The sequence below is a fragment of the Bubalus kerabau genome, chromosome 21 (genome assembly GCF_029407905.1).
Source record: "Bubalus kerabau isolate K-KA32 ecotype Philippines breed swamp buffalo chromosome 21, PCC_UOA_SB_1v2, whole genome shotgun sequence".
Lineage (NCBI taxonomy): Eukaryota > Metazoa > Chordata > Mammalia > Artiodactyla > Bovidae > Bubalus > Bubalus kerabau.
Genome location: NC_073644.1, coordinates 46,195,951 through 46,221,532, shown reverse-complemented (window position 1 = coordinate 46,221,532; position 25,582 = coordinate 46,195,951). Strand labels below are relative to the sequence as shown.

Genomic DNA, 25,582 nt, shown 5'->3' with positions numbered 1-25,582 from the left:
TACCCCAGGCCTTGATCCGTGCGCTTGGGAGAAGCCAGTGAGCAAAACCCATCAAGACCCTGTCCTCCTGGGGCTTCAACTCCCTCGTGAAGTTGGGAGCGGAGAAGGAGGTTATCCGAACGAACGGTCCGGTGCGTTGATGGCGACAGTACCCAACCGAGCAAAACAGGACGCGAGGGGAGAGGCCAGGCGACTACGAAGTCTGTCCCGGGGCTGAGGCTGGCGTGGGTGTGATGCAGGTGCGGCTGCAGGCGAGGGGCGACTCCTGGCGGCGGGGCCAACCTGGGGGCGGGGCTCGGAGGACGCGGAGAACCCGGGACAGAGGCGGGGCGGAGCCAGGCAGCCCATGGAGGCGGGGTTCTGGGCGGGGCTCGCCCCTGGGGTGGGGCTTGGAGGGCGGGGCGAACCCCAAGGCTGTGCGCCGCGGGGCGGGGCCGCGGACGCCATTGCGCCGCTACCGGCTGGCGGTGGTCTCGTCAGGCGCGCGGGCCCACGCCTAGTCCCTCGGCCCTCCCCCAGCTCATTCTGCAGCCCGGTCCCGGCCTGGTCTCCGCCCTGTCCCCGCGGCGGCGCGCGCGGCACGCGGGGCGGGGTTCCGGGGATGAGGCGGCGGTGGCGCGCAGAGACGATGCTCTACAGCTGAGGAGACGCGGCGCCCGGAGCGCGGCGCGACCCGCGGGATGGCTCAGCCTGTCGGCCCGGAGGGCGGCGAGGGGCCTCCGGACGCCGGGGCGGCCGCGGGCTCGCAGGACGCGCTGAGCCTGGAGGAGATCCTGCGGCTCTACAATCAGCCCATCAACGAGGAGCAGGCGTGGGCCGTGTGCTACCAGTGCTGCGGCTCCCTGCGCGCCGCGGACGCCGGCCGCCGCCAGACCCGCCGCCGGGTGCGCTCGGCCGCGCAGATCCGCCTGTGGAGGGACGGCGCCGTCACCTTGGCGCCCGCCACCGGCGACGCGGGTGAGCCTTCCCCCGCGACCCGCTTCGCCCGCAGGAGGCCCCGCCGCAGGCCCTTTCCCCACCGTTCGCGACCCTCAGTCCCGAGCTCTGGACCCCGGACCCTTCCGCCTCGCGCCCCCATTTCCCACGGTCCACGGAGGACCCTCCCCCGGGCGCCGGCCCCACCAGGACCCTCCCCTACCCCAGCCTTCTGTCTCCCACTGGAGGACCTTGGCCGAGGCCCCGGGCCCTTCCCCCACCGCGGCCCCCCATCTCCCGCGGAGGACCCCCGCCGCGCCCCGGGCCCTTCCCCCCAGCGCTCCCTCCCCCGCCCCGGGAGGCCGGGGACGCGAGCCAGGTCTGCGGCCAAGCGCCGCCGGAGTGGGTGGGTGCGTGGGCGAGGGTCTGGCGGCTGCCCCGGGAGGGGGACGTGGGTCTGAGGGTCAGTTTGCGGCCTGTCGGGGCGACCAGCCGGCGGCCGGGCGGGGAGGAGCGGGGTCAGTCGTGGGACGCGCTCGTGCGGCTCGCGGCCGAAGCCAGGTTGGATGCGCTGGGCGCTGCCCAGGTTCGCCCGCACCTGGTCCCCGGCCGCTGTGTCTTCGCGGGGAGCTGTCAGCAGATCATGCTTTTCAGAGATGGGCAGCGATATTCCCTCGGTTGGAAATGTAAAGAAATGAGCCCTGAGGAGAATTCTGCTATTTGGGGAGAAATGAAGAGACTGGTTAAAAACACAGAATATAATACGATTTCTCTGTACGTTAACATTTATTGTAATAAAAAACAGGCTTGTAAAGTAAAAAGTTGACGGGATGTCAGATAGAATGGGTTTTACTTAGGTTATTATCCAATGTAAATTATTTGGGATTATCACCTGCCCATCAGCATATAGCTGCAGTTTACCCAAATATCTGTCGATGTTAAAGAGATTGGTAATAGGTTTTTTCTATTAGTTTTTGTCTAATTCAGTCTTCTGAGAGACAAATATGTTAAAAACATTTAAAAAATCTACTCTTTGTTTTAGAAAGTTGATGAAAGTATCAGAATGCTTAAAGTGAAAGATGTGCTTCAGAATAGTTTTAATGAAAATCCTTATTTAATTGATTAAAATAGAGAACAGTCAAAAGAGTGTGTTATCAGTTCTGTCAATTCCAACAGAACATTTATTATTTATATTTGGTGTTGGGTAAACAGATTTTTAGAATTTTATTTAAAGCCAGTCTTTTAGTGATTGTTTTGAAATTATTTCAAACAAATTTTTAGTTTATTTGATGTGTCTATTGCTTTTAAACTTGGACAATATTAGTGGGAAATAGTTGCAGTTATAATTTATTTACAGTGTATTAATATGATGTGAAAATATACTTTTATAAAATACAGCAAAACCATGCCTGGAGATCCAAGATTTCAAGGGGAAAAGTGTTTGTGTGCAACCTGCCTTTAGAAGTCACTTTAGTTGTGATGACTTCTAGAAAGAACAAACTTCTTTTTGTTTACATTATTCTTGAATTTAATCCCAGATTTCAAGTTGTGTTTGTGAACCTACCAGTAGTTTAGTTGTCAAAGATTGATGGATTCTGGTGGTAGGTTTTTAAAAAGCCATAACCTTATGTTGGAATGATTTACATTTTTCATCATTGGTATGAATGATAATGTATTGATCTCTTGTAATACATTCTGGCTCTCTGGAGAGAATGGCAGAGTTGTTTCCCACAACAGCAGTATTGGACTTGTAATCCATCCTTTTCCTCCTCTGTTGTGGAGAGAGCCCCATCAAAGTTGCTGAAATGGTCTTGAGCTTTTTGGGTCAGTTGATTGAAAATCTGGGAAGTTCATACAAAAATATTGTTTATATTAGATAATTTCTTTCTTTCTAGTATTAAGAGTAGTTGTGTGGTGGTGGACAGCACCATATCTTCTGAACGTTTACTCTTGATTCTTAAAAACGCTGTACAACTTGGTACTCTGCACCCTTGTATAAATTCTGTTTTTAAGGAGAAATGGTAATCATGAACTTCCATTCTAAGAAGCACTTTGTTTTTTGTTATAAGATGTTCAACATAATTGTTGGGATTTGACAGCATTTGTATTTTCAGATGTTATCCATTAACTTACTTTCTAAATGCAGGTTGAGGAAGTTAAGTGATGTGCTCAAATTAATATTGGTAACTCTGAATCAAATCCTGGTCTTTTAACCTCTAGCCTTTGTGGAAAGGAACAGATTTGGTTTGATTTGGAATCATGATTCCTTCCATTTCTGGATGAGTGACCTTGAATAAGTTCCTTAATTTCCCTGAGTTCAACCTTCTCATCTGTAAAATGAGAATAGATCACTTTTCTCCCATGGGATGGAGGTTTAAATGAGATGGTATGTGTAAAGTGCCTAATGCAAGGCTTGATAGGTAGCAAATACTCAGTAAAATTTAGTTCCCTCCCTCCCCTGATCTTGTGGTCCTTTCACAGCACCATGGTACTTCTGTATTGTTTTACCCGGAGTTGGAACACATGTCGAGTTTATGGATTCTTAGCCTATGCACTGACATTTTTGACTGAATAGCTCTTTGTTGTGGGCGCTCTCCTGTGCCTGTGTAGGGTGTTGAGCATCATCCCTGGTGTCTGCCCACCAGATTGCTGGTCATCACCTGCCCCCTCTCCCAGCTGAAGTCTCCAGGCTTGGCCATCTGTCCCTGGTTGAGAACCCCTGGTCTGGGAGGTGACAGGTGGTATTTGTGGGGAATCTTTCTGCTGGTCACTGTTCTCTGCCGTTGTTGAATAGTTGGTTCTTACCACTATCAGCAGTGTCACTCCGTTTAGTCCCATAGAAAGAAATAGCACTTCCCATTAATTCTTGACTGGTTTTGGAATTGAATATAGCAGCAGTAATTGAATTTAGTCCTTGTTTTCTTTTAATAGTATCAGTACATACAGAATATCCCCATTTGGGTTGAATTAAAAAGTTAGAAATGCATTGTAAGAGAAATAGAAAAATGTAGGAGGCATGGAAATGAAACCAATATTAGAAGGAAACAAGAATAGATAATTTTATTTAGCATTCAGATGTAACTTTAAGTCATTTACTAATGTGTCCATGATAGGGCTGAAGGAGATTAAAGAAGAAGGAAAAATTAGTTCTTTAGAGAATATTTTAAGAGGGAGAAAATTATATTATGAATCAGGATCTTAAAATGGGTAGTATGTTTATGAAGTATTTCTGTGATGACAGAAAGGTGATTTGTTGGTTAGAATCAAGAGGGTATGTGATTTATCTTAGGTGGCTTACTTAAAATTTTAATTTTCCCCAGTGTTTATGTGTTTGTAGTCATAAAAAGACCTTACTGCCTGGTAAAAATTTCTTATATACATGTTGATGAAGTTTTCATTCACATCATTAATTCAGAAGTTAGACATTCACTCAGGCTCCTGATACACAATCTGTTATCACCGGTGCACTTGACTGACCTTCAGACAAGTTTTAATATACCCGTTCTTTAGAGAGTAGTCATTGATAGGATTTAGGTTGTATTCCCGGCTCCGCTAGAGTAGAATGTGTTTTTCCTGGGATCCACAGGAGTTATTAACAGTAGTTCTAGAACTGAGAACTGCTGTATGATCTTAGCAGCCCTGTGGATCTTAAATATCCATCTGATGAAAATACTTGTTTCAGATTTGGTTTCAAAATTTTTGATGTACATTTAGCTTTAGATATATAAAGAACACTTTCAAAATTATGAGCACATCTTGGTTTAAAATAATGGTAAGATTGGTAATAGGTTTTCCCAGGAAGAGCAGTGGAATGCATATTATTAAAGACATCACTTGATGTAGGGGCCACTGGGGCTTTGTTTGGAATTTGAGAAGAGATGTGATCAGTGAGGCTTCTCAGCAGGGTTCATGCCATTTGGTGGGTATTGAATAATATCCTTTTTGAATTTAAAGAGAGACAGTAGTGAAAACATGTTTAAAAACATTAATTTTTGTCAAAGTAGTGAAAAGTAGTGAAAGGTCAAAGTAGTGAAAACATGTTTTAAAACATTAATTTTTTTTACTCTTGATATTTTTTCTTGAGTGTACGCATCCTTATTGTTAAATGAAAGGAATACTTGAGACGTATGTGACCAGGGTAGAGGTCAGGGGTGAATGACAGTGTTATGGGTTCGTGAAATACCTTGTCATTTATATCAACAGATAAGAATTATTATATTTGAACAATATGTCCAGATACGTGGTCTAAATTCAATTTTAAAAACATGCATTGAGTCCTTTCTACAATACAAGACTTGTGCACGTGATGTTCAAGTTTCCATGGGTGATGTAAACGGTTTAGTCATTATAGAGGAGAAAATAGAACAAACAGAGTGACCAGTTTACCATGAAGCTAACACAGCTGAACTTGGAACCTGCTTCTCACACAGTCCCCTTCCAGGCCTCTGGAAGGGGTTTTAACCATGTGTTGAGATGATTGTTTGCAAGATTAAGATATTTTAGCTGTAATCAGTTAAGATTGCTATCATCGTTGGCTCCAGTTTACTTTTCAACAACCAAAATCCCATAGACAGAGGCTACATTCCATAAGTCACAGAGTTTATCATGACTGAGCCCACACACACACACACACACACACACACACACACACAACCTTCCACTTGGGTCTTGTGAGAGTGGCCACAGACACTTTTGGAAGAGATTTTGGAATAATGAGAGCCCGATGTGGCTTAGATTTAGATAAAGAACCTGCCTGCAATGCAGGAGACCCGAGTTTTATCCTTAAGTCAGGAAAATCCCCTGGAAAAGAGAATGGCAACCCACTCCAGTATTCTTGCCTGGACAATTACATGGACAGAGGAGCCTGCCGGTCTACAGTCCATGGGCTCGCAGAGAGTCGGACACCACTGAGCGACTAACGTTAAGGTCTGGAAATAATTGGTTTGTGGTTTTATATCTGTATTTATGCCTCATGCAGAGGGTGGGCAAGTATTAGTCATATATAGATACTGGTTCCTAAGTAAGTGTGGGGAAGTGTGGGGAAGCTCTTTGTTTTACTAAGAGTTTTTGACTAAGTTTAGAAGGAAAAAAATCATTGATCTGCCAAGGACTGTGGGTTGATAAGAGACAGTGAGTTGCACTCTGCCTGTCTTGTCTGTAAACTCGAAATCACGTTCCTACTCAATTTCTGCACAATGGCAACAGTTCCCATCCCACCTTCACAGTAGTGTCACTGAGTCGTATGGTATTTTCCATTTGCTTCCTGTTGGCTAAGTAGAAAAAAGGAAACTTCCCTCTCCCAGATCCAGTACTTGTTTAAAACTATGAGGAAGATATCCCTGTTGCCAAATTGCCAAATGTAATTTTTTTTAAGTAATTTAAAAAACAAGATAATTTTAGAAGAAAAGTTGTACAGATAGTGCAGAGGGTTCCTGTGTGCCTCTTACCCTGTTCCCTCCTTGTTAACATCTTATATTTCTGGGTACATTTGTCAAAACTAACCATTAGCATATTACTGTTAACTAAACTCCAGATTTCATTTGGATTTCGCTAGTTTTCCATTCGTGTCATTTTTCTGTTCCACAGTCCCGCCCAGGACAGCTGAGTGCATTTAGTCGTTATGGCTCACTAGTCTCTTCTGCTCTGTGGCAGTTTCTTAGACTTGCCTTGTTTCTCATGACCTTCACAGTCTTGAGGAGGGTTGGCTGGGGGTTTTGCAGAATGTCCTTCTGTTTAGGTTTGCCTGATGTTTTCTTGACTGGACTGACGTTTTGCACTTGTGCAGAGAGTACTAGGAAGGGGCAGGGCTCCCCTTGTCACATCGGACTTGGGCATGTGGTGTCCAGACAACACCTCTAGCAATGTGAACCTTGTTTGCCAGGCTTCTCCACTAAAATTTTTACTGTTTTTGCCTTTTCTATATTTTAACCTTTAAGCTGCATTCACTGGGGCCTCCTTCTGAAGTGGTGAATATTTACTTAGTATTTTTTGAAATTCTTTTGTAAGGAAGATTTGACTCTTCTTCCTGTTTGCTTATTTATTCTATCATTTATTAAGTCTGGAATCTTGTATATTTTATACTTTGTTACCAGGTTATTTCTTTTGTTGCTCCAGTTGTTCCAACTGTGGCCATTGGAGGTTCCTTCACGTTGGCTCCTGTGTCCCTCTGTGCCCCTCCCTCTTGTGTTAAGCACTTACTTTCTGCACTACACAGTGTTTCAGGGCTTATCCTATATATTTTCTGCCCCAGCCCTGGAATCAGATGTATCTCCAAGGAGCTCAGGGGTGGTGTCCCCGTTGCTACTGAGGTTGTTTTATTTTTAATACAGAAGAATGAAGTGGTAAAAGGCTTCATTACTTTTGTTGTTCAGATTTCGTTAGATTTGAAAAGCATCTCTGTCTGGTACCTCGCCTTTACTGACTTGCACCACTGTCTGCCTGTATATTCATTCCTGTGTTCAGCAGTTGTTTACTAAATACCACAGAGCCAAGTTGAATAGGAAGGTTCAGAGAGCAGTCTGCCCAAGCTGTTTATCGTAAGCCAGCGATACCTGGGAGCTGAAGCCAGAGGAGCCTGTATTGGGGTACAAACTTGGATGGACTAGACCTGATGGGAGGTCAGTGAAATGTGGCCTGGGGTCAAGTTTGGATTAACTGAGATACTTGGATGCTCAAGAACTGGTTTGGGATAAATCTTGGGGACATCCTTCTTGCATCTCTGGGCTAGAGGTGTCCCCGAAGCAGCAGCAGAACCATGCAGAATGGTGACTGGTAGCACAGCTACCAGATGCGAGGTAGTTCCCTGTTTTGTGAACATTGTCTTCATTACAGCTCTGAAATGCAGCATGCAGATAAAATGTACTCATCCTGATGTCTTAAACCAAACAAAAGAGATGAAAACGAAATATCATTGGGCAAAATGGTTTTTGGTGTTGTCTACATACTTTACACCATTACATGGGATCTTGATTACTTACAGACTAGAAAAATACTGATATATATAAATAGTAGTGCAAGTTTATTAGGAAAGGTAGTAATGTTTTCCCTACTTCTAACTTCTATATAATTATTTTTGGGTAATTATTTTTGAGTGGCAGTATAATAAGGTCAGGACTAGACAAGATTTTTTTTTTCTTGCATGGCTTTTGAGTTTATTCAACTTATCTGGTCCAGACTCTGCTGTTCTCAGGGCAATATCTAACTGGGATTCTATTGATTTGAAATAGACATGCTATTTTGCTGCTTACACTGTCCTCATTATACAAAGAAAATACATCAAGAAAATGTTATACCAGATTTTTATGCAATTTGAGCAGGTGTCACCTAGGTGCTCTAGAGTTCAAAGCCGTTCTTGGTTTTAGTGATGATAGGCTGGTAATCAGAATCTATTAAAGACTCTTTGGTATGTGTTGTGTCTATTTGAAAATAATTAAACTATTTACTACTCCTCTCCCGTCTAAAAATCTAATTTGACATTTCTTCCTCAAAACTTATTTTCTTTTTTTTTTTTGAAAGTCAGTATACATACAGAAAAGTGCACAAATCATTAATGACACAGTCTTGTAAATACTAACCTGATTAAGAACAAAAGAATATTGCGAGTAGCTCTCCACATATAATCAGTGTCTTAATTTATCACCATACCTTGGACTTGCTTGCTTGTGAACTCTTTATTTGTGTGTAATCTTACATTTTGTGATATGTGTGTGTGTGTGTGTGTGTGGCTGGCTGGCTGCTTTTGTTCAACATCTTGTTAGATAAATTATTTGTTGTTGCATGTTGCTTTACATTGTTTTTATTGCTGTACAGTATTCAGTTGTATGAAAATACCAAAGTTGATATACCCGTTCTGTTGCTGATAGACATATGAATTGTTTGGAGTTTTTGGCTATTTCAGATAGCATTGCTATGAACTCTTCTGAATATCTGTATGTACTTCTGTTAGGTGTGTGTCTAGTAGACTTGCTGGGTTGTTTGCATGTGTCTCTTGAGTTTTGGTAGATGTGCCCAAGCAGTTTTACAAAGTGCTGGTTTGTGTTTACCTTTCTTACTAGCAGTGTATCTGTCGCTCTGCATCCACCCTAATACTTGGAAATGTGGTTAACAAATGAGAAGTGTAGCTATTTGGGTTGTACGTATCTTTTAAATCTTCTAATGGTTTGAATTTTCATTTATCTGATGGCTAGTCAGGTTGAGTGCTTTTTTATGTTTATTTTTCATAAGGATGAAAAGGGACTTTTATGAAGCTCCTGTTCAGGTCTTTTGACCATTTTTCTATTATTATTATTATTATTTAATATTTGGTCTCACCCACCTCTCTGCATGTGAAACTTAGTTCCCCAATCAGAAATTGAACCTGTGCTCACTGCTCCTTTGGAAGGTAGAGTCTTAACCATTGGACTGCCAGGGAAGTCCCAGGTTTTTTTCATATATAGTTAAGGTTTTTTTTTTTCATATAAAGTTAAGGTTATAACTAACTTACTGGGATTAATTACATTCACAGTGTTTTACAATCATCACCACCATCTGTTTCCAAAATTTTTCATCACCCAAACTGAAACTGTAACCGTTAAACAATAATTGTCCATTCTTCCCTTTTTAAGCCCCTGGTAACTGCTAATCTACTTACGTTACGTTTTTTGTGTCTTCTTCTTTTCATATGTTCTGATTTTTGTGTACTCTGGATTCCAGCCATTTGCTAGCTAAGTGTACCTTCTCCAGCTCTGTGACTTTCCGTTTCACCTTGTTAGTGTTGTGTTTTGATGAATAGAAGTTTTTCACTTTTTCTGACATCATTCTCCTAGAAGTTTTGGTATATCATCACACTTTTATTATTAAGTTCAAGTATTTTTCAGATTTTCATTGTAATTTCTACTTTGATCCATGGATTATTCTGTCCATGGATTATTTTTATTTCTATTGAGACTGTATTTTTAGGTGCATTAAAATTTAGAGTTGTGATAACTTCTTGGTAGATTGATCTGTTAGTCTGTGTGTTTATAGTTAACGTGTGTACAGTTACATTGGCTTTCTTTGACTAAAATATACTCAGTGTGTTCCTTTTCCATTATTTCACTATCACTTTTTAATGTTCTTACATTTAAGGTGTGTCTTTTACAAGGAGGATATAGTTTGGATTTGTTTTTTATCTAATGTAATCATACGTAATTTAAGTTGGATTGTGTATTTTATTTACATTTAATATACTGATTTTTAAAATCAGTAATTTTCTTTATTTATTTGGCCTCACCATTCAGCCTTTGGGATTGTAGTTCTCTGGAGTAAAAGCAATCTATAGATTCAGTGCAATCCCTATCAAGCTATCAATGCTATTTTTCAGAGAACTAGAACAAATAATTTCACACTTTATAATACAAAAAACCTCAAATAGCCAAAGCAATATTGAGAAAGAAGAATGGAACTGGAGGAATCAACCTGCCTGACTTCAGGCTCTACTATAAAGCAACAGCCATCAAGACAGTATGGTACTGGCACAAAGATAGAAACATAGATCAATGGAACAAAATAGAAAGCCCAGAGATAAACCCACGCATCTATGGACACCTTTTCTTTGACAAAGGAGGCAAGAATATACAATGGAGAAAAGACAATCTCTTTAATAAGTGGTGCTGGGAAAACTGGTCAACCACTTGTAAAAGAATGAAACTACAACACTTTCTAACACCATACACAAAAATAAACTCAAAATGGATTAAAGATCTAAATGTAAGACCAGAAACTATAAAACTCCTAGAGGAAAACATAGGCAAAACACTCTCTGACGTAAATCATAGCAGGATCCTCTATGACCCACCTCCCAGAGTAATGGAAATGAAAGCAAAAATAAACAAATGGGACCTAATTAAACTTAAAAGCTTCTGCACAACGAAGGAAACTATAAGCAAGGTGAAAAGACAGCCTTCAGAATGGAAGAAAATAAGAGCTAACAAAGCAACTGACAAAGAATTAATCTCAAAAATATGCAAGCAACTCCTGCAGCTCAATTCCAGAAAAATAAGCAACCCAATCAAAAAATGGGCCAAAGAACTAAACAGACATTTCTCCAAAGAAGACATACAGATGGCTAACAAACACATGAAAAGATGCTCAACATCACTCATTATCAGAGAAATGCAAATCAAAACCACAATGAGGTACCATCTCACGCTGGTCAGAATGGCTGCTATCAAAAAGTCTAACAATAAATGCTGGAGAGGGTGTGGAGGAAAAGGAACCCTCTTACACTGTTGGTGGGAATGCAAACTAGTGCAGCCACTATGGAGAACAGTGTGGAGATTCCTTAAAAAACTGGAAATAAAACTGCCATATGACCCAGCAGTCCCACTGCTGGGCATATTTTCCGAGGAAACCAGAATTGAAAAAGACACGTGTACCCCAATGTTCATCGCAGCACTGTTTACAATAGTCAGGACATGGAAGCAACCTAGATGTCCAGCAGCAGATGAATGGATAAGAAAGTTGTGGTACATATACACAATGGAATATTACTCAGCTATTTAAAAGAATGCATTTGAATCAGTTCTAATGAGGTGGATGAAACTGGAGCCTATTATACAGATATTTAAAAGAATGCATTTGAATCAGTTCTAATGAGGTGGATGAAACTGGAGCCTATTATACAGAGCGAAGTAAGTCAGAAAAATACCAATACAGTATACTAATGCATGTATATGGAATTTAGAAAGATGATAGCGATGACCCTATATGCGAGACAGCAACAGAGACACAGATGTAAAGAACAGACTTTTGGACTCTGTGGGAGAAGGCGAGGGTGGGATGATTTGAGAGAATAGCAATGAAACATGTATATTATCATATATGAAATAGATCGCCAGTCCAGGTTTGATGCATGAGACAGGTTGCTCAGGGCTGGTGCACTGGGATGACCCTGAGGGATGGGATGGGGAGGGAGGGTCAGTATGGGGAACACATGTGCATCCATGGCTGATTCATGTCAATGTATGGCAAAAACCACCACAATATTGTAAAATAATTAGCCTCCAATTAAAATAAATTAAAAATAAAGGGAGTGAAAGTTGCTCAGTCGTGTCCAACTCTTTGCGGCCCTATGGACTATATATATAGTCCATGAAATTCTCCAGGCCAGAATACTGGAGTGGGTAGCTAGCCTTTCTCTTCTCCAGGGGATCTTCCCAATCTAGGGATCGAACCCAGGTTTCCCACATTGTGGGCAGATTCTTTACCAGCTGAGCCACAAGTGAAGCCCAAGAATACTGGAGTGGGTAGTCTATACCTTTGCCCCCGGATCTTCCCGACCCTGGAATTGAACCTGGGGCTCCTGCATTGCAGGCGGATTCTTTACCAATTGAGCTATCAAACCCAGGCCCCTTGCAGTGGCATTAGTGTAAATATAATAAGGATTTGACTAGTGTCAAGTATATGGACAGGCTGTATCCCTAATAATAATAAGATTTAGTGGTCCATATTTAGCTTCTGAAAACTGACTCTTAGATGTTTTTATATTACTTGTGCTAGAGCACTTTTTAAAGAAATTGAGTCAGTTTTTTCCCCTTGTATTTCCCATTTTCTCCGCTGACTAATCTAATTGGAAGTCAAATTCCTATCTAGTATACTCCCTTAGTAGTTCATATTTCTGAGAGATATAGATATATATGGAAATATATGATGAGTAGTGGTAGAATGCCAGTGACAGTCCCCATAGGTTGTCTGGTCCTGGCTTTGCCATATCTTCCTGGATTTTAGTGAAATAGCATGTTAGAGGAATCCCCATTCATGTCTTCATGTATTCGTTTCACCAGTACTTGGGTGTCTTCTAAGTGTACTGGACTAAATGTTGAAGATACAGAGGGAAAGGAAGTGCACTCATACCTTCAAGAAGGTCACAGGAGCATAAATTAACACTTACAGTCTAATGATTCCAAATAATAGAGACATACAGAAAGCTGTGTGAGTCCAGGGAGAGAGGGACTGACTCTGCTGGTGTGACATCAGGCAGGTTTCACAGGGGATCTCTGTTGATGGGTTCTGATCTGAGCAGTGGGATCCCAGGAGAAGAGCATGCTCAGCAGAAGCAGCAGTCAGCACAGAGGCTTAGAAACGTGGGAGAACTGTCCGAGAGCAATAGTACACGAGTTGTGGTATGGCATGTGTGTGACACCCACGTCCCTATACCAAAAGCAGGCGCTGCGTAATCATTCAGTACATTTTTGCTGCTAAATATAAGTATCTTCAGTTCTCAGCAGGGTGCCTCAGGCAGTCACTGCCAATTGTTTGGAGTTGGCACATGAGACTGAACCTGTCTGTCCTCTCTGCAGTGGGTGTCCACTGTGCCTGGAGCGTCGGATGTATGTGGGAAGGGTGGACGAGGAGATCAGCTAGAAAGGTATGTGGGAGGGCTCAGGTGATGAAGGCCTTTTTGTGCATCACGACTGAGTTTGTATTTATAGTCTGTATAGGTGTTGGATAGTTACAGAAGCATTTTAAGCAGGAAAATGATGTAAGCAGACTCCTCTGTTTGGGAAGATAAACTTTGTAGAAGATGGATTGAACTGAGTAAGCTGAGGGCAGAGACACCACTGGCCATTTCATACTATCATTAGGTCTTAGCAGCCTCTAAGTTACCAAACCAGTTAGGAGTATTATGGCTCTTCAGACCAGAGGTAATGAAATAGGGAGAAAGAGTCTGAGGGTGATTTAAAAAATAGAATGGCACATGGCTATTTAGCTTTTGACATGGCAGTGGGAAGAAGGAAGGAATCTTGGGAGGCTCTCGGGCTTACCGCCTGGGTGCTTACGGGGTGGGGAGGGTGGGATGCACAGGAAGGGGTGGGAAGATGGTGACTTAACTCTTGCTGGAAACTAAGTTGGCCCAGAAAAAATATTTTTCTTACGGAGTCATGTTGATTCCTATCAAGTTCCTTAGCTCTTCCAAAAGGTTGCAAATCAGCTGTTTAATGTCACATGGTATTGTGGTAAGAACATAAAGAGTTGCCTGTAGAAGATGTGTTTTGATTCTTGGTCTAGAGACTGTCACTTAGTTCTAACCTCAGGCAATCCATATTACCCCTCTGACCCTATTTCTTTGTCTGTAAAGGGGAAATAATATATGTCCAGCCCTTCTTACAAAATTGTTAGGAGAATCAAATGAGGAAATTTATGTGAGGGTATTTTGTCAACATATATATTGCACATATATTTTAACTGAGTCATTTCTTCCTTTTATAAAAAGATGAATGTTTCAAGATACTTTGATTCCAGATTGATAAAGAACCACTAAAACAGTCTTAAGTAAATATGTATATTTGGAGTCTGTAAAGTGATTCTTGAGTTTGAAAAAAATCTGGTGTTTTTCATATTGTAATTAGATCTTAGTTGCCTTAGGTCTTGCACTAGGGTTTTAGTATAGATTATAAGGGTCTGAGAAGAGTTTAGCAGAATGTCAGAGAAAGTTAATTAGTGTTTGACCACCATGTATACTAGCTTTAAATTGAAAAATCATATAATATTCTTGAACTTAGCTTTCTTTCACTTTATCACTTTCTAACTTGATAGTCACTTATTCACACTTTAATTTAGCCTGTTTAAATCCTTGGGAGAGTATTGGGGAGCTTATTTACATTAATAGTAAAAAAGAATGTAAGTACAACTTTTTGCCCTGAACTGGGCAAATTTCATTTGGGAACTGTAAGACAAGAAGTAGTTTCGATGAAACACTTAGTTCATTCTGTTGTCTGATGTGTTTAAAATTAAGTTGTATTGGTGGGAAATGATGAAAATCTGTTTAAAAATTCTCTAATGATAGTTGCTCCCTAACTCTGACCTCCTTTCACGATTAAGAATCGTTTTGATTCTATTTGCATTTGAAGAACTTAGTATGTTATTCATAAAATACTCATAAAAGTGTATATATGGAGTAAAATTTAAATAGTGAGATTTTGTCTAGGTAGTTTTCGTAGTGTAAATCAGATATACTCAGTCCTGATAGAGGATAGGTAACTCACTGGGGCAGATGATCTGGATGGCAGTTTAGGGTGCTGTGTCTAAAGGACGTGCCTCTTGGCTAGGAGGGTCTCGGCCTTGAGCAGAGGCCACCGTGGGGAGGAGACTTTTAGGAGAATATATTTAGGAGAATATATTGATAGGAAGTACGAGAACACACTTGCCAGTTGACTTTGTTTTATGATTTGCTGTCAATTTTGATTCCCCTCCAAGTTCTCCTTGTTCTTGAAGAAAGTGGTATAGTGCTGTGAGGTCTCATGAAATTTAGACAGTTACTGTCTGGATTAATGTCACAAGGGGAATTTTTGTAACCCAAATCCACACTGTACATAAAAAGAACCACAACTCTGGTCATCTCATCCCAGCACAGGAGTGTCAGAAGTGTGGCCTCCACAGGGCCCGTCCCTTCCGTGCCAGTGGAAATATCGTTGAGTGGTCCCGGGCTCCTACTTGCAGTCCCCCTCAGAACTCCTCTGGAGGCAGCATGCTGAACAGCCGCTACCCTTCAGCTAGAATCTGCACAGAAGGGAAACCTCTGGGCTATGCAGACTTTGAGTGTTGCCAAATTACGTGAGGTAGACAAAGATAATTTTTGACTTTTGTTGAAAATATGCTGAAACTGAAGTAATTATTTTCAGTGGAAAATACTTGTCATTTAATGATACTTGTTCTATGAGATAATATAAAGTTTAGTTATTAAGGTTGCTAAATAGAAAGAAAAAAATAACACTCTTGATAGTTAGCAAAGCGTATTATCAGACCTTTCATTTCAGAACAGGCTGTTATATTTGGTTCCTCTGGTGCCACAGAATAGGTTGGGAGGGTTTGGTGTTGGAGCGGGGACAGACATTGGAGTGTTAGCTCTGTGAGGCTGTCAGCTGGTCTTACTCACTGGTGAGCTCACAGAGCCAGCAGTATCATTGTAGACTCTAAGGTATATAAATCAGACTGATGAACATTCCCTATAGGGTAGGTGTAGGGGTCCTGGGCTGGAGAAGAGGAGGAGTGAGTGAGGAGGGGAGGGAAAGAGGTCGAGATAAATGTGTATTTGAACTTAGGACGATGAGATTTAAGACGTGTAGACTGGGAAAATTAAGTTTTTTACTATCCAATGTAAATATATGCTATTTACTCTTTTTGTTCAAACATTTTCATGAATGGTTCTCCTTTAAAATAACTTTATGTTTTAACCACCCAAGTTAACAGAAATACATAACTATATGTGCTCTCTGGTATTATGTCTCCGTGATGAGAAAATATTAATGTTAGTACGGCAAAATACTATTCAGTCTGGTTATTCTTTAGTTGATCTTCTATTGGGAGCATTGATAAATTAGTTATAGTGTTGTGTCTATATATTATAGAAAAACTACTGTTATATGTTAAATAAGAATTTAAAACATTTCTGCCTTAATTGAAATGATCACTGTACCTTTAAACTAGAAATGTATTTAGGGAAGACACCAAGAGTCTTTTAAAGACTTTTCTTAAAAGCGTTTTAAATGGTAGCTTTTAAATGCCTTTAAAGTAAAGAAAGCAAGAAAAAGTATTTTTGTTTTAATTCTTTATATATGTGTAATATGTTTTATATTTTATTACAATTAAGTGTGTTCTTTCCATCTTTTTCTTGATTATTCTCTAATGAAACTTTTTTAAACTTAAATCTCTGAGCAGGAACTTCTAAAATATTTGGTCACACTAGAACCTTTTTGTGGCACAGATTTTCACAGACATAATGAAGCTATAGTCAGAATAACTCAGATATTTTTTTGTCAGTGATTTAAAAAAAAACACCCCAAATCCTCTGAAAAGTAACTTTTTGTATTTTTATTACAGGTAAAGTGGAATATTCACATTGTACAGAAACTGAGGTAAGAGAAATGTTAAAATATTTCTTAGTAATAACCCAGCTTTACACTTCTGTTTATACTATCTTGAGTACTGAAATATCTCACTGTGGGTTTTGGTCTTCTGATAAGGATGTGTTGAGAACAGGTATATATTTATTATATTTAGGAAGAGTAAAATGTAAAGAAAAATCAGTTAATCATGTCCATATATTTAAAATATCAAGGTATGTTATAAAGATAAGCTTTATTATAATTTAAAAATTTTCCTGTGTTGTTTGTGAAATGGAGTTAAGATTCAGACCCCTTAACAAGAAATAGGGTAAGTTTTTAAAATAATCTGATCTAGTGTGTCGTATAAATCATTAAAATGTGTTGGACTCCTGTGGAGTCACTTTGGAGTGGGAAAAAATAGGGACTTAGGAAGTCATTCAGTAACATTACTGATGAATTAAATGTTTTGTCTTTGTATAAAAGTATGTTTATTATTTTTAAAATAATTTAAAATTCAGTTTGTGAAATTTAAGGGATTTCCATGTGGCTCCATATGTCCCTTGCAGAAATTTCACTGGTAATGCTGAAGTATGAGGGCAGCATCAATGATTTATGTATATGTGGAGGTATTTTCTGTCTGGAGCTGTTACATCATTACATGTGGAGTTTTAGGTCTTATGTTAATACCTAATTAAGAATTTAAGATGTTATTTTTCTAATCTTATAATGCATCTACAGGTTGATGTAAGTTTTATTAAATTTTGATTGTTATTTTAAGTAAGATGCAAGCTTCCCAAGGGATTATATTGTATAACAAGCAAAAATACTTTATTTTTTGCATTCAGAAGTTATTCAACTTGTTTTATATTTTCTATTAAACTTTAGAAGTAGACATAATTTCTTCCAGGTTAGCAGAAAAAATATGCAAGAACTTAGTATTTTTGTTTTCTGACAGCTTTTTTTAAAAAAATTATTTTTGTTTTATTTTTGGCTGTGCTGAGTCTTCAGTGCTGTGTGCTAGGGCTTTCTCTAGGTCCGGTGAGCAGGGGCTACTCTCTGGTTGTAGTCACGGGCATTTCATTGTGGTGACTTCTATGATTGTGAAGCACGGGATCTTGGGCTCAGTAGCTGTGGTGCTTGGGCTTAGTTGCTCTGCAGCATGTGGACTCTCCTGGACAAGGAATCTAATTTATGTCCTCTGCATTGGCAGGCGGATTCTTAACCACTGGACCACCAGGGAAGCCTTATTGTGACAATTTTTGATGTATTGTTCAATGTGATATGAAGGAGTGGAATATGATTTGAGTCAAAAAATAAAAGTTCTGTCTGTGGTTTCTGATTTGCATCTTTCTAGCTATGTAATTTTGAGCAACTAATTCTTTTTCTCTCATAATTTTGGCTTTCTTTATTAAGTGTTAAAGATAATTTCTATTAATCGCATGGGTTGTGAAATTTTGAAGAGATTATATGGGTGAAAATGTTTTATAAACTCTGAAGACACTTTTATTGATATCAAATTGATACAAATTAATCAGCATTGATCTGCATTTAGGTAATGAAATGTGCTGACTTTACATACAAAGCCTAGTCATAAGTCTCATATTTTGTTGCCATAAAATTAACATGGTTGTAACATTTTGTTTCACACTTGTTTGTGTAGGCATGTCACTCTGTCATCTCCTACATGATAGCTGTATCCTTTGATCCATAACTTATCATCAAAAGAATTGAAATCTAAACAGAACTCTTTTTCATAACTTTTTTTTTTTTTTTTTGGTCTAGCTATTTGAAGAGGGAAAATCATGAGAAAATGAGAAGTTTGGTCTGATAGTTAGTTTACAAAGTGAGTTTGGAGTATCTTTTACAGTAACAGTGGTTTTTACCTCTAGGGAAGATATTGGGGTTTGGATGGCGATTTATCTTTATTACTTAGATTTTTTTGAAGTGACAAAGTCTCTTTGTATTACTTTGGTAATTAAAATAATAAAAAGGAGGGGCAGTAGGAGGAGTGGGAACTTTAAAAAAAACTTAATCTAGTGAAGAAATGGCAACCCACTCCAGTGTTCTTGCCTGGAGAATCCCAGGGACGGGAGAGCCTGGTGGGCTGCCATCTATGGGGTCTCACAGAGTCGGACACGACTGAAGTGACTTAGCAGCAGCAGCAGTGAAGAAGGAGATAGTTTAAGTAGGAAGTTGTGTTTTTTAGGTTGGGGAAGATTGTCCATTTGGTGCTGGTAATGGTAGTTTTCCCTGATGGCTCAGATGGTAAAGAGTCTACGTTCAATGTGGGAGATCCAAGTTCAATCCCCTGGGTCAGGAAGATCCCCTGGAGAAAAGAATGGCAACCCACTGCAATATTCTTGCCTGGAAAATCCCACGGACTGAGGAGCTTGGCAGGCCCCAATCCATGGGGTCGCAAAGAGTTGGACACGACTGAGCAACTAACACACACAGTGATAGTAAGGGCTTCCCTTGTGCCTTAGTGGTAAAGATCCCCTGAAGGAGGAAATGGCAAGCCCATTCTAGTGTTCTTGCTGGGATAAACCTATGGACAGAGGAGCCTGGTGGGTTGCAGTCCATGGCGGTCGCAAAGAGTCAGACATGACTGAGTGACTGAGCATGCATGCATGCATGCAGTGATAGTAAAGGGGAAGAGAAAGTGAGAAAGAAGTTGGGGGAGAGAGAAGGGGAAAGAGAGAGGGGGTCGGAAGAGAGGTGGAGAGGGAGAGATCCAAGGGAGAGTGGATGCCTGCCAGTACCAGAAGTGGTTGCAGCTAGAGGTGGCCAGGCTAGAGCAGTAGTTCTCCAAGGACAGTGGGGTTCTCCAAGGCTCTGGGGGGTTCTGACACCCTTTTGTGGTCAGATTATCTTCAAAGTATTACTGAGACATTATTTGTCCTTTTACTCTTATTCTGTCATGAGTGTACAATGGTGTTTTCAGAGGCTTCATGGCTGCACGACCTTGACTGTCCTATTGGAGTGGCTGCAGAAGAGCAGGTGTAGCTGGATTTTATTAAGCATAACCTTTTACCACCCCTTTCACTATTTTATTGACTTTTTTTTTTTTTTGCCACCCTGAGTGGCATGTGGGATCTTAGTTCCCCTGCTGCTGCTGCTGCAAAGTCGCTTCAGTCGTGTCCGACTCTGTGCGACCCCATAGATGGCAGCCCACCAGGCTCCCCCGTCCCTGGGATTCTCCAGGCAAGAACACTGGAGTGGGTTGCCATTTCTTTCTCCAATGCATGAAAGTGAAACGTGAAACTGAAGTCGCTCAGTCGTGCCCGACTCCTAGTGACCCCATGGACTGCAGCCTACCAGGCTCCTCCATCCATGGGATTTTCCAGGCAAGAGTACTGGAGTGGTGACCAAATCTGAGTCTCCTGCATTGAAAGCTCAGAGTCTTAACCACTGAACCACTCAGGAAGTCTATTTTTTTTGGAAAATTTTTAGCGTTTCTTTCTATAAAAATGTTACATGTATTAACATTTAATAATTATTTTTCTTTAATCATTTTATTAAAAAAATTTTATTGGAGTGTAGTTTTACAATGTTGTGTTAATTTCTGCTCTACAGCAATATTATTTTTGAACAATTTGAACAATTCAATAAAAAACTCTCAGTTTTAATTTCTGATACAGTAAATGTTTGACTATAGCTCATAGACACAAAAGCTCCTTGGACTCCCTGGTAATTTTTGAAAGTAAAAGGGCCCCAAAACTAACCAGTTAGAGTTGGGCTGGGTCTGGAGAGCAGAGGGACTTCTTCCTGAGAAATGGAGTTGAGGGTTGGGAGAGGTCAAACCAGAGCCCTAAGCTGGGTTGGTGGAAAGCGAGGAAAGCCTTGGCATGTGGATGAAGCCAAAATTTTTTACTTTAATAAGCAATTTAACTTTTTCTTACACTGTTGTTTCTATTTTTTTGAATATATAGTTTATATACAGTAGAATTTAAACTTTTTAGTTAAAATTCTTTAAGTTTTGACAAATACCATCACTACAGTCAAGCCTTATCACCCCCTAAGGTCCCCCCACTCCTCTTTGTTGTCTGCCCCCCATCCCCAACCCCCCAATAACCACTAATCTGTGTTCTGTCACTTTGGTTTTGGGGAGGACCTGTAATGTACACAGTGTGTTACCTACCTTGGCCTCCTCTCTGGGAGTGGTCATTTATAAACTGTCACATGACTGACCTGTAGTTGGAATTTTCTTGTCAAGGGAAGTGGTTCCAATTCACAGTTTAGGAAAACTTTCATTCCTAGTTTACAAGTTTTTCCTTCTGCCATTACTTAAATACTCTTGCGGGTGATACTCTTATATTTGAAGAAAAGGCTAAGCACTTAAAAATACTAAAACATAAAAAAGATTGGAATTTCTAAGTATCTTAATTGAGACTTTTTCCTTGTTTTTAGCTTTCTAAATTTCATTCCATTCTGTCTTCTATTAACTACAGTTAATTATGTAGCATTCAGAGGCCCTTTCCCTTTAGCAGGCAAGAAGGTTGAATGAGTAACCAGAACAATCCTGTTCTGTTCTCCTTGATGGATTTGCTGTATTTTATGTGAAATTGGTTAAAGCATTATATGAAGTTAGATAACTTTTGTCGATCCTTTAATCTTGATAGAGCTAGTTCGTAAAAATCATAGCATAGTAGAAAGTGTAAGCTTTACTGAGGGGAAGTATGGAAAAGATTTATATTCCTATCTTAGAAATAAAGTTCGTATTTATGAAGTTCAAATAAAGTACCATATATAAGTACTTACTGTCTTTCATTCCCACATCTTTAAAAAACACTTTAGCCTCCTCTGTGCTGAGTACTGTTAGATACCTTAATTTAATCCTCACAACCAGGTTATGAAGTGCGTTCTATTGCTAATGAAATCTGAGGTATGGCGAGATTGAGGGACTTGCCCTGTGCTATAGAGCCAATGTGTTGCACAACCACCTCTCTTAGCTCTTTCCTCTTTGTCTGAATCCAATCCTTGGTTGTCTGCATCTGCAGAACGCTGACAATTTTGTGCCCGTAAAATTGTCCTTGTCCTTTATGTTTCTCACCTGTGACTCATTTGGTCCTGGCGTTATGCAGTGAGGGAATACGATCTTGTTGGATGGAAACCAGACAAAGAAGGAACAGACTCTATCTATGAACCCCCAGCCCCACTGTTAGGTGAACACAGTCTGTACTGGAGCAATCTGTGAATTAGTCTGATCTGAATTACTCAGAACGACTCAAGAATTTTGCTGCATATTTGAACCTCCTGGGAAATCACACCTGGAATTAGTCTGCTTTGTGGGGAAACCCAGAGCTTTTGGAAATGAACCAAGGAACACATCAGAAGTAGTATTTGGACTTATTCCATTCTCGTTATATACAGATTTTGATAGAAACTGGACTATGTGAAAATTTTCATGTTCCCTGCTGCTGCTGCTAAGTCGCTTGAGTCGTGTCCGACTCTGTGCGACCCCATAGACGGCAGCCTACCAGGCTCCCCTGTCCCTGGGATTCTCCAGGCAAGAACACTGGAGTGGGTTGCCATTTCCTTCTCTAATGCATGAAAGTGAAAAGTGAAAGTGAAGGCGCTCAGTCGTGTCTGACTCTGTGCAACCCCATAGACGGCAGCCTACCAGGCTCCCCCGTCCATGGGATTTTCCAGGCAAGAACACTGGAGTGGGGTGCCATTGCCTTCATGTTCCCTGAACAGCCTAAAATAAACTGCCAAAGGTAGTATGTGGGTGCTGACTGCTTTAACAGAGTACAATACAAAATAAAAAAAAACCATTTTTGTTAAAAAAAATTTTTTTTTTGGCTGGGAGACTTGTGGGATCTTTGTTCTCTGACCAGGGATTGAACCCAGGTCCTCAAGCAGTGCAAGCAAAGAGTCCTAATCACTGGACTGCCACGGAATTTCCCCGTTTTGTCTTTAGCTGAATTAGCCCCTGTACTTTGATTTTACATCTGGCTCATGTAGACTCACAGTGATAATTTCTCACAGTGATAATTTGATGAGTAGTCCTTTTTTAAATTGACATTTGATAGCCCTGAATTAATTTCAAAAGTAACTGAAAAATTAGCATGAAAGAAGTATGTAATATTTTTACAGAAATATTTGTGTAAATTGTAGCTGCATAGTAAGCCTGTTTTATATGGTTGTAAAATTAGTATTTGATACCAAACTAAGTAGATCTAAGAATATCTAGCGGAAATATAAAGGAATTACTATCAACCTATCCTTTTATTGGAAGGCTTTGTCTGATCTAAAATCTTGATTTAAGTGTTTATAAGTAGGATTGTGTGGCAAGAAGTTAAAATGATATGTGTTCTTTAAAAGGGTTGGGAGGGTAAATGTTATTTAATTGTTGGTGACAACAGCATTTTCTCCTTGGTCAGCAAGCTGAAAGGAACAAGAAGTACACACATTCTGCTTCCTCTTTTTGGATTAAAGACCTCAAACATGCCTGATTTTACATGGCTGTTTGATTGACATTAATTTATATGGCCTGGAAATTGGTTTGTGTGTCCTTAGGGTAAATTGTGCCTACCCATGAGTTGTTACTTCTGAGTGTCAATACTAACAGAGGTTGGTAGTGAGATATTGATGATGTGAAAAATAGTTAAATCTCCAGTTAGATTTTGTGTATCTTCATATGCAAACTGGAGCCATTGTGGCACCTCCTCTGACTCTCTCCCCTGTCTCCTCTGTCCTTTGTCTCTCTTCTCCGTCTGTCTCAGATAATATTTGTTACCAAAATGGCCTTTCTCTGGTACAGTCATAGATGTCTTAAATCCTGGCAACATTGTTTGACCATAGGACACAAAATTTATAACAAGTAGTGTTCCTTTGTACAGTTTTTACTGTATTTGAAGACCAGTGACAGTTGTACTCTGTCTCGCAAAGGATTTCAGAGTAACCAAATTATCTGAGATTAAACATTTTATTCCTGAAGGAACAGAAAATTTACCTTTCAAGTAATTTAAGTACTTCTAAATACTTGGATAATAGAGTAGAAAGTTTTCTTAATAATTTGCCTTATCCAGGGGCCAGATCAATCTGCTTTAATGAATAGCTTGAATTTTAAATGTTTTTAAGATTAAACAATTTTTTTTTATTTTGATAGGATCAAAGTGGGAATGGGCTCGACTTTTATTTTCTTTTCAAAGTACCTTTATTCATTTGTAGAAATTGCTTATTGTATTTTATATCACAGATACAGAGAAGAATGTAAAAGTAACTTCATACTCTACTATCTAGTTATAATGACTGTTTAGAATATTCTTCTAGACATCTCTTCCTATATGTACATGATAGAGGTGATTTACCATTGAGCATCCTTTATGGGCTGCTCTTAGGAGTACGTGCATCTTTGCGTAAATGACAAACTTGGCTTTAAGGAGTCAGCCAGGCTGATGGAAAGGGTTTAGACATGAAGTGGAACTTTCCAGGCGAAAGGACATCATTGTGAAGTGTCAGAGAGCAAGCTGTTTTTGAAACTAACAGAACAGCAGGATGCCAGCATGGTGTGTGTGAGGGGAAGGTGTAGGAATTGGAGGGGAACAAGTGATGCCAGTTCTCTTTTTTAATGTTAGATCAATGATTTTTTTTTTTTTTTTTAATTTGAGTCTGCTGGCTCTTAGTTGCCAAGTGTGGGGTATTCATTGCAACATGTGGAATCTTTAGTTGCAGCATTTGGGCTCTTAGTTTTGGCCTGTGGGATCTACTTCCCTGACCAGGGATCAAACCCTGGTTCTCTGCATTGGGAGCATGGAGTCTTAACCACTGGACCACCAGAGAAGTCTGGTGCAAGGGCTTATATGCTGTATTAAAGATTGTATGTAGGTCCAGTTTCTCCTCAAGGGAAGAAACATTTCTTTCTGAAATTTTCTTCTGTTTCACAGGGTCATTCTTCATTTGCTGTTTGCATGTAGTTTGGCAGGGAAATGTGAATACATATATACATTTCATCAGTTAATACATCATTTAATTGAACTATTTTTGTAATCATATCAGTAGAGTTGCACGAATAGGTTTGGGAACAGACCCAACTGTGTGGTAAAAGTTCAGCTCCCCTACCAAGTGACCTGAATGCACTGATGACTCATGTCTAGTAGTTGTCATGGAGATCAGTCAGTCTGGTTGCTAGAGGACTGGGAACTGTGAGATAGGTCAGCCAGCTAGATAAAGGCTGCTTAAGAGAGCTTCTGCTGTTTCGAGTGGTGTCTTTTAACGTCTTCCCTCAGTTTGGTAGAGGTTTTACTATATTTGGCAGATATTTAAAAGATACTTAAAAGAAAAATTTGGTATCAGTAAATATGGGTATTAGTGTTGTGATAATTACCTAATGTCTTTTGATGATTAGTGTTTGTTAATTTTTTGTTAGAAGTTTACTAAAATGTAATTCACAAACTTTACAAGTCAACAAACCATTTTAAAGTGTGTGACTCATTGGTCTTTGGTATTTTCACAGAATTATGCAACCATCACCACAATCACTTTTAGAACATTTTTGTCAGCTCTGAAGGAAATCAGGTGCCATTAGGTATCTTCCCCATCTTCCACCCTATCAGCCCCCAACAATTCAGTTCAATTCAGTCGTTCAGTCATGTCTGACTCTTTGCGACCCCATGGACTGTAGCACACCAGGCCTCCCTGTCCATCACCAACTCCCAGAGTTTACTCAAACTCATGTCCATTGAACTGGTGATGCCATCCAACCATTTCACCCTCTGTCATCTTCTCCTCCCGCTTCAGTCTTTCCCAGCGTAAGGGTCTTTTCAAATGAGTCAGTTCTTCGCATCAGGTGGCCAAAGTATTGGAGTTTCAGGTTCAGCATC

The 25,582-nt window shown here is 40.2% G+C and overlaps 1 protein-coding gene across 3 annotated transcripts in view; it reads left to right on the top strand.

The window, feature by feature from the left end:
* The first annotated feature begins 465 nt into the window (after window positions 1-465).
* Window positions 466-25,582, top strand: part of SPIRE1 (spire type actin nucleation factor 1) — a 176,806-nt gene continuing 151,689 nt past the window's right edge. The window contains exons 1-2 of one of the 3 annotated variants that reach the window (XM_055559163.1): window positions 466-957; window positions 16,753-16,787. In XM_055559163.1, coding sequence (XP_055415138.1) covers window positions 681-957; window positions 16,753-16,787 — 312 coding nt within the window. In that variant the 5' untranslated portion in view covers window positions 466-680. The remainder of the gene's footprint in view (window positions 958-16,752; window positions 16,788-25,582) is intronic. The other 2 variants (XM_055559166.1, XM_055559164.1) reach the window with 2 other exon arrangements.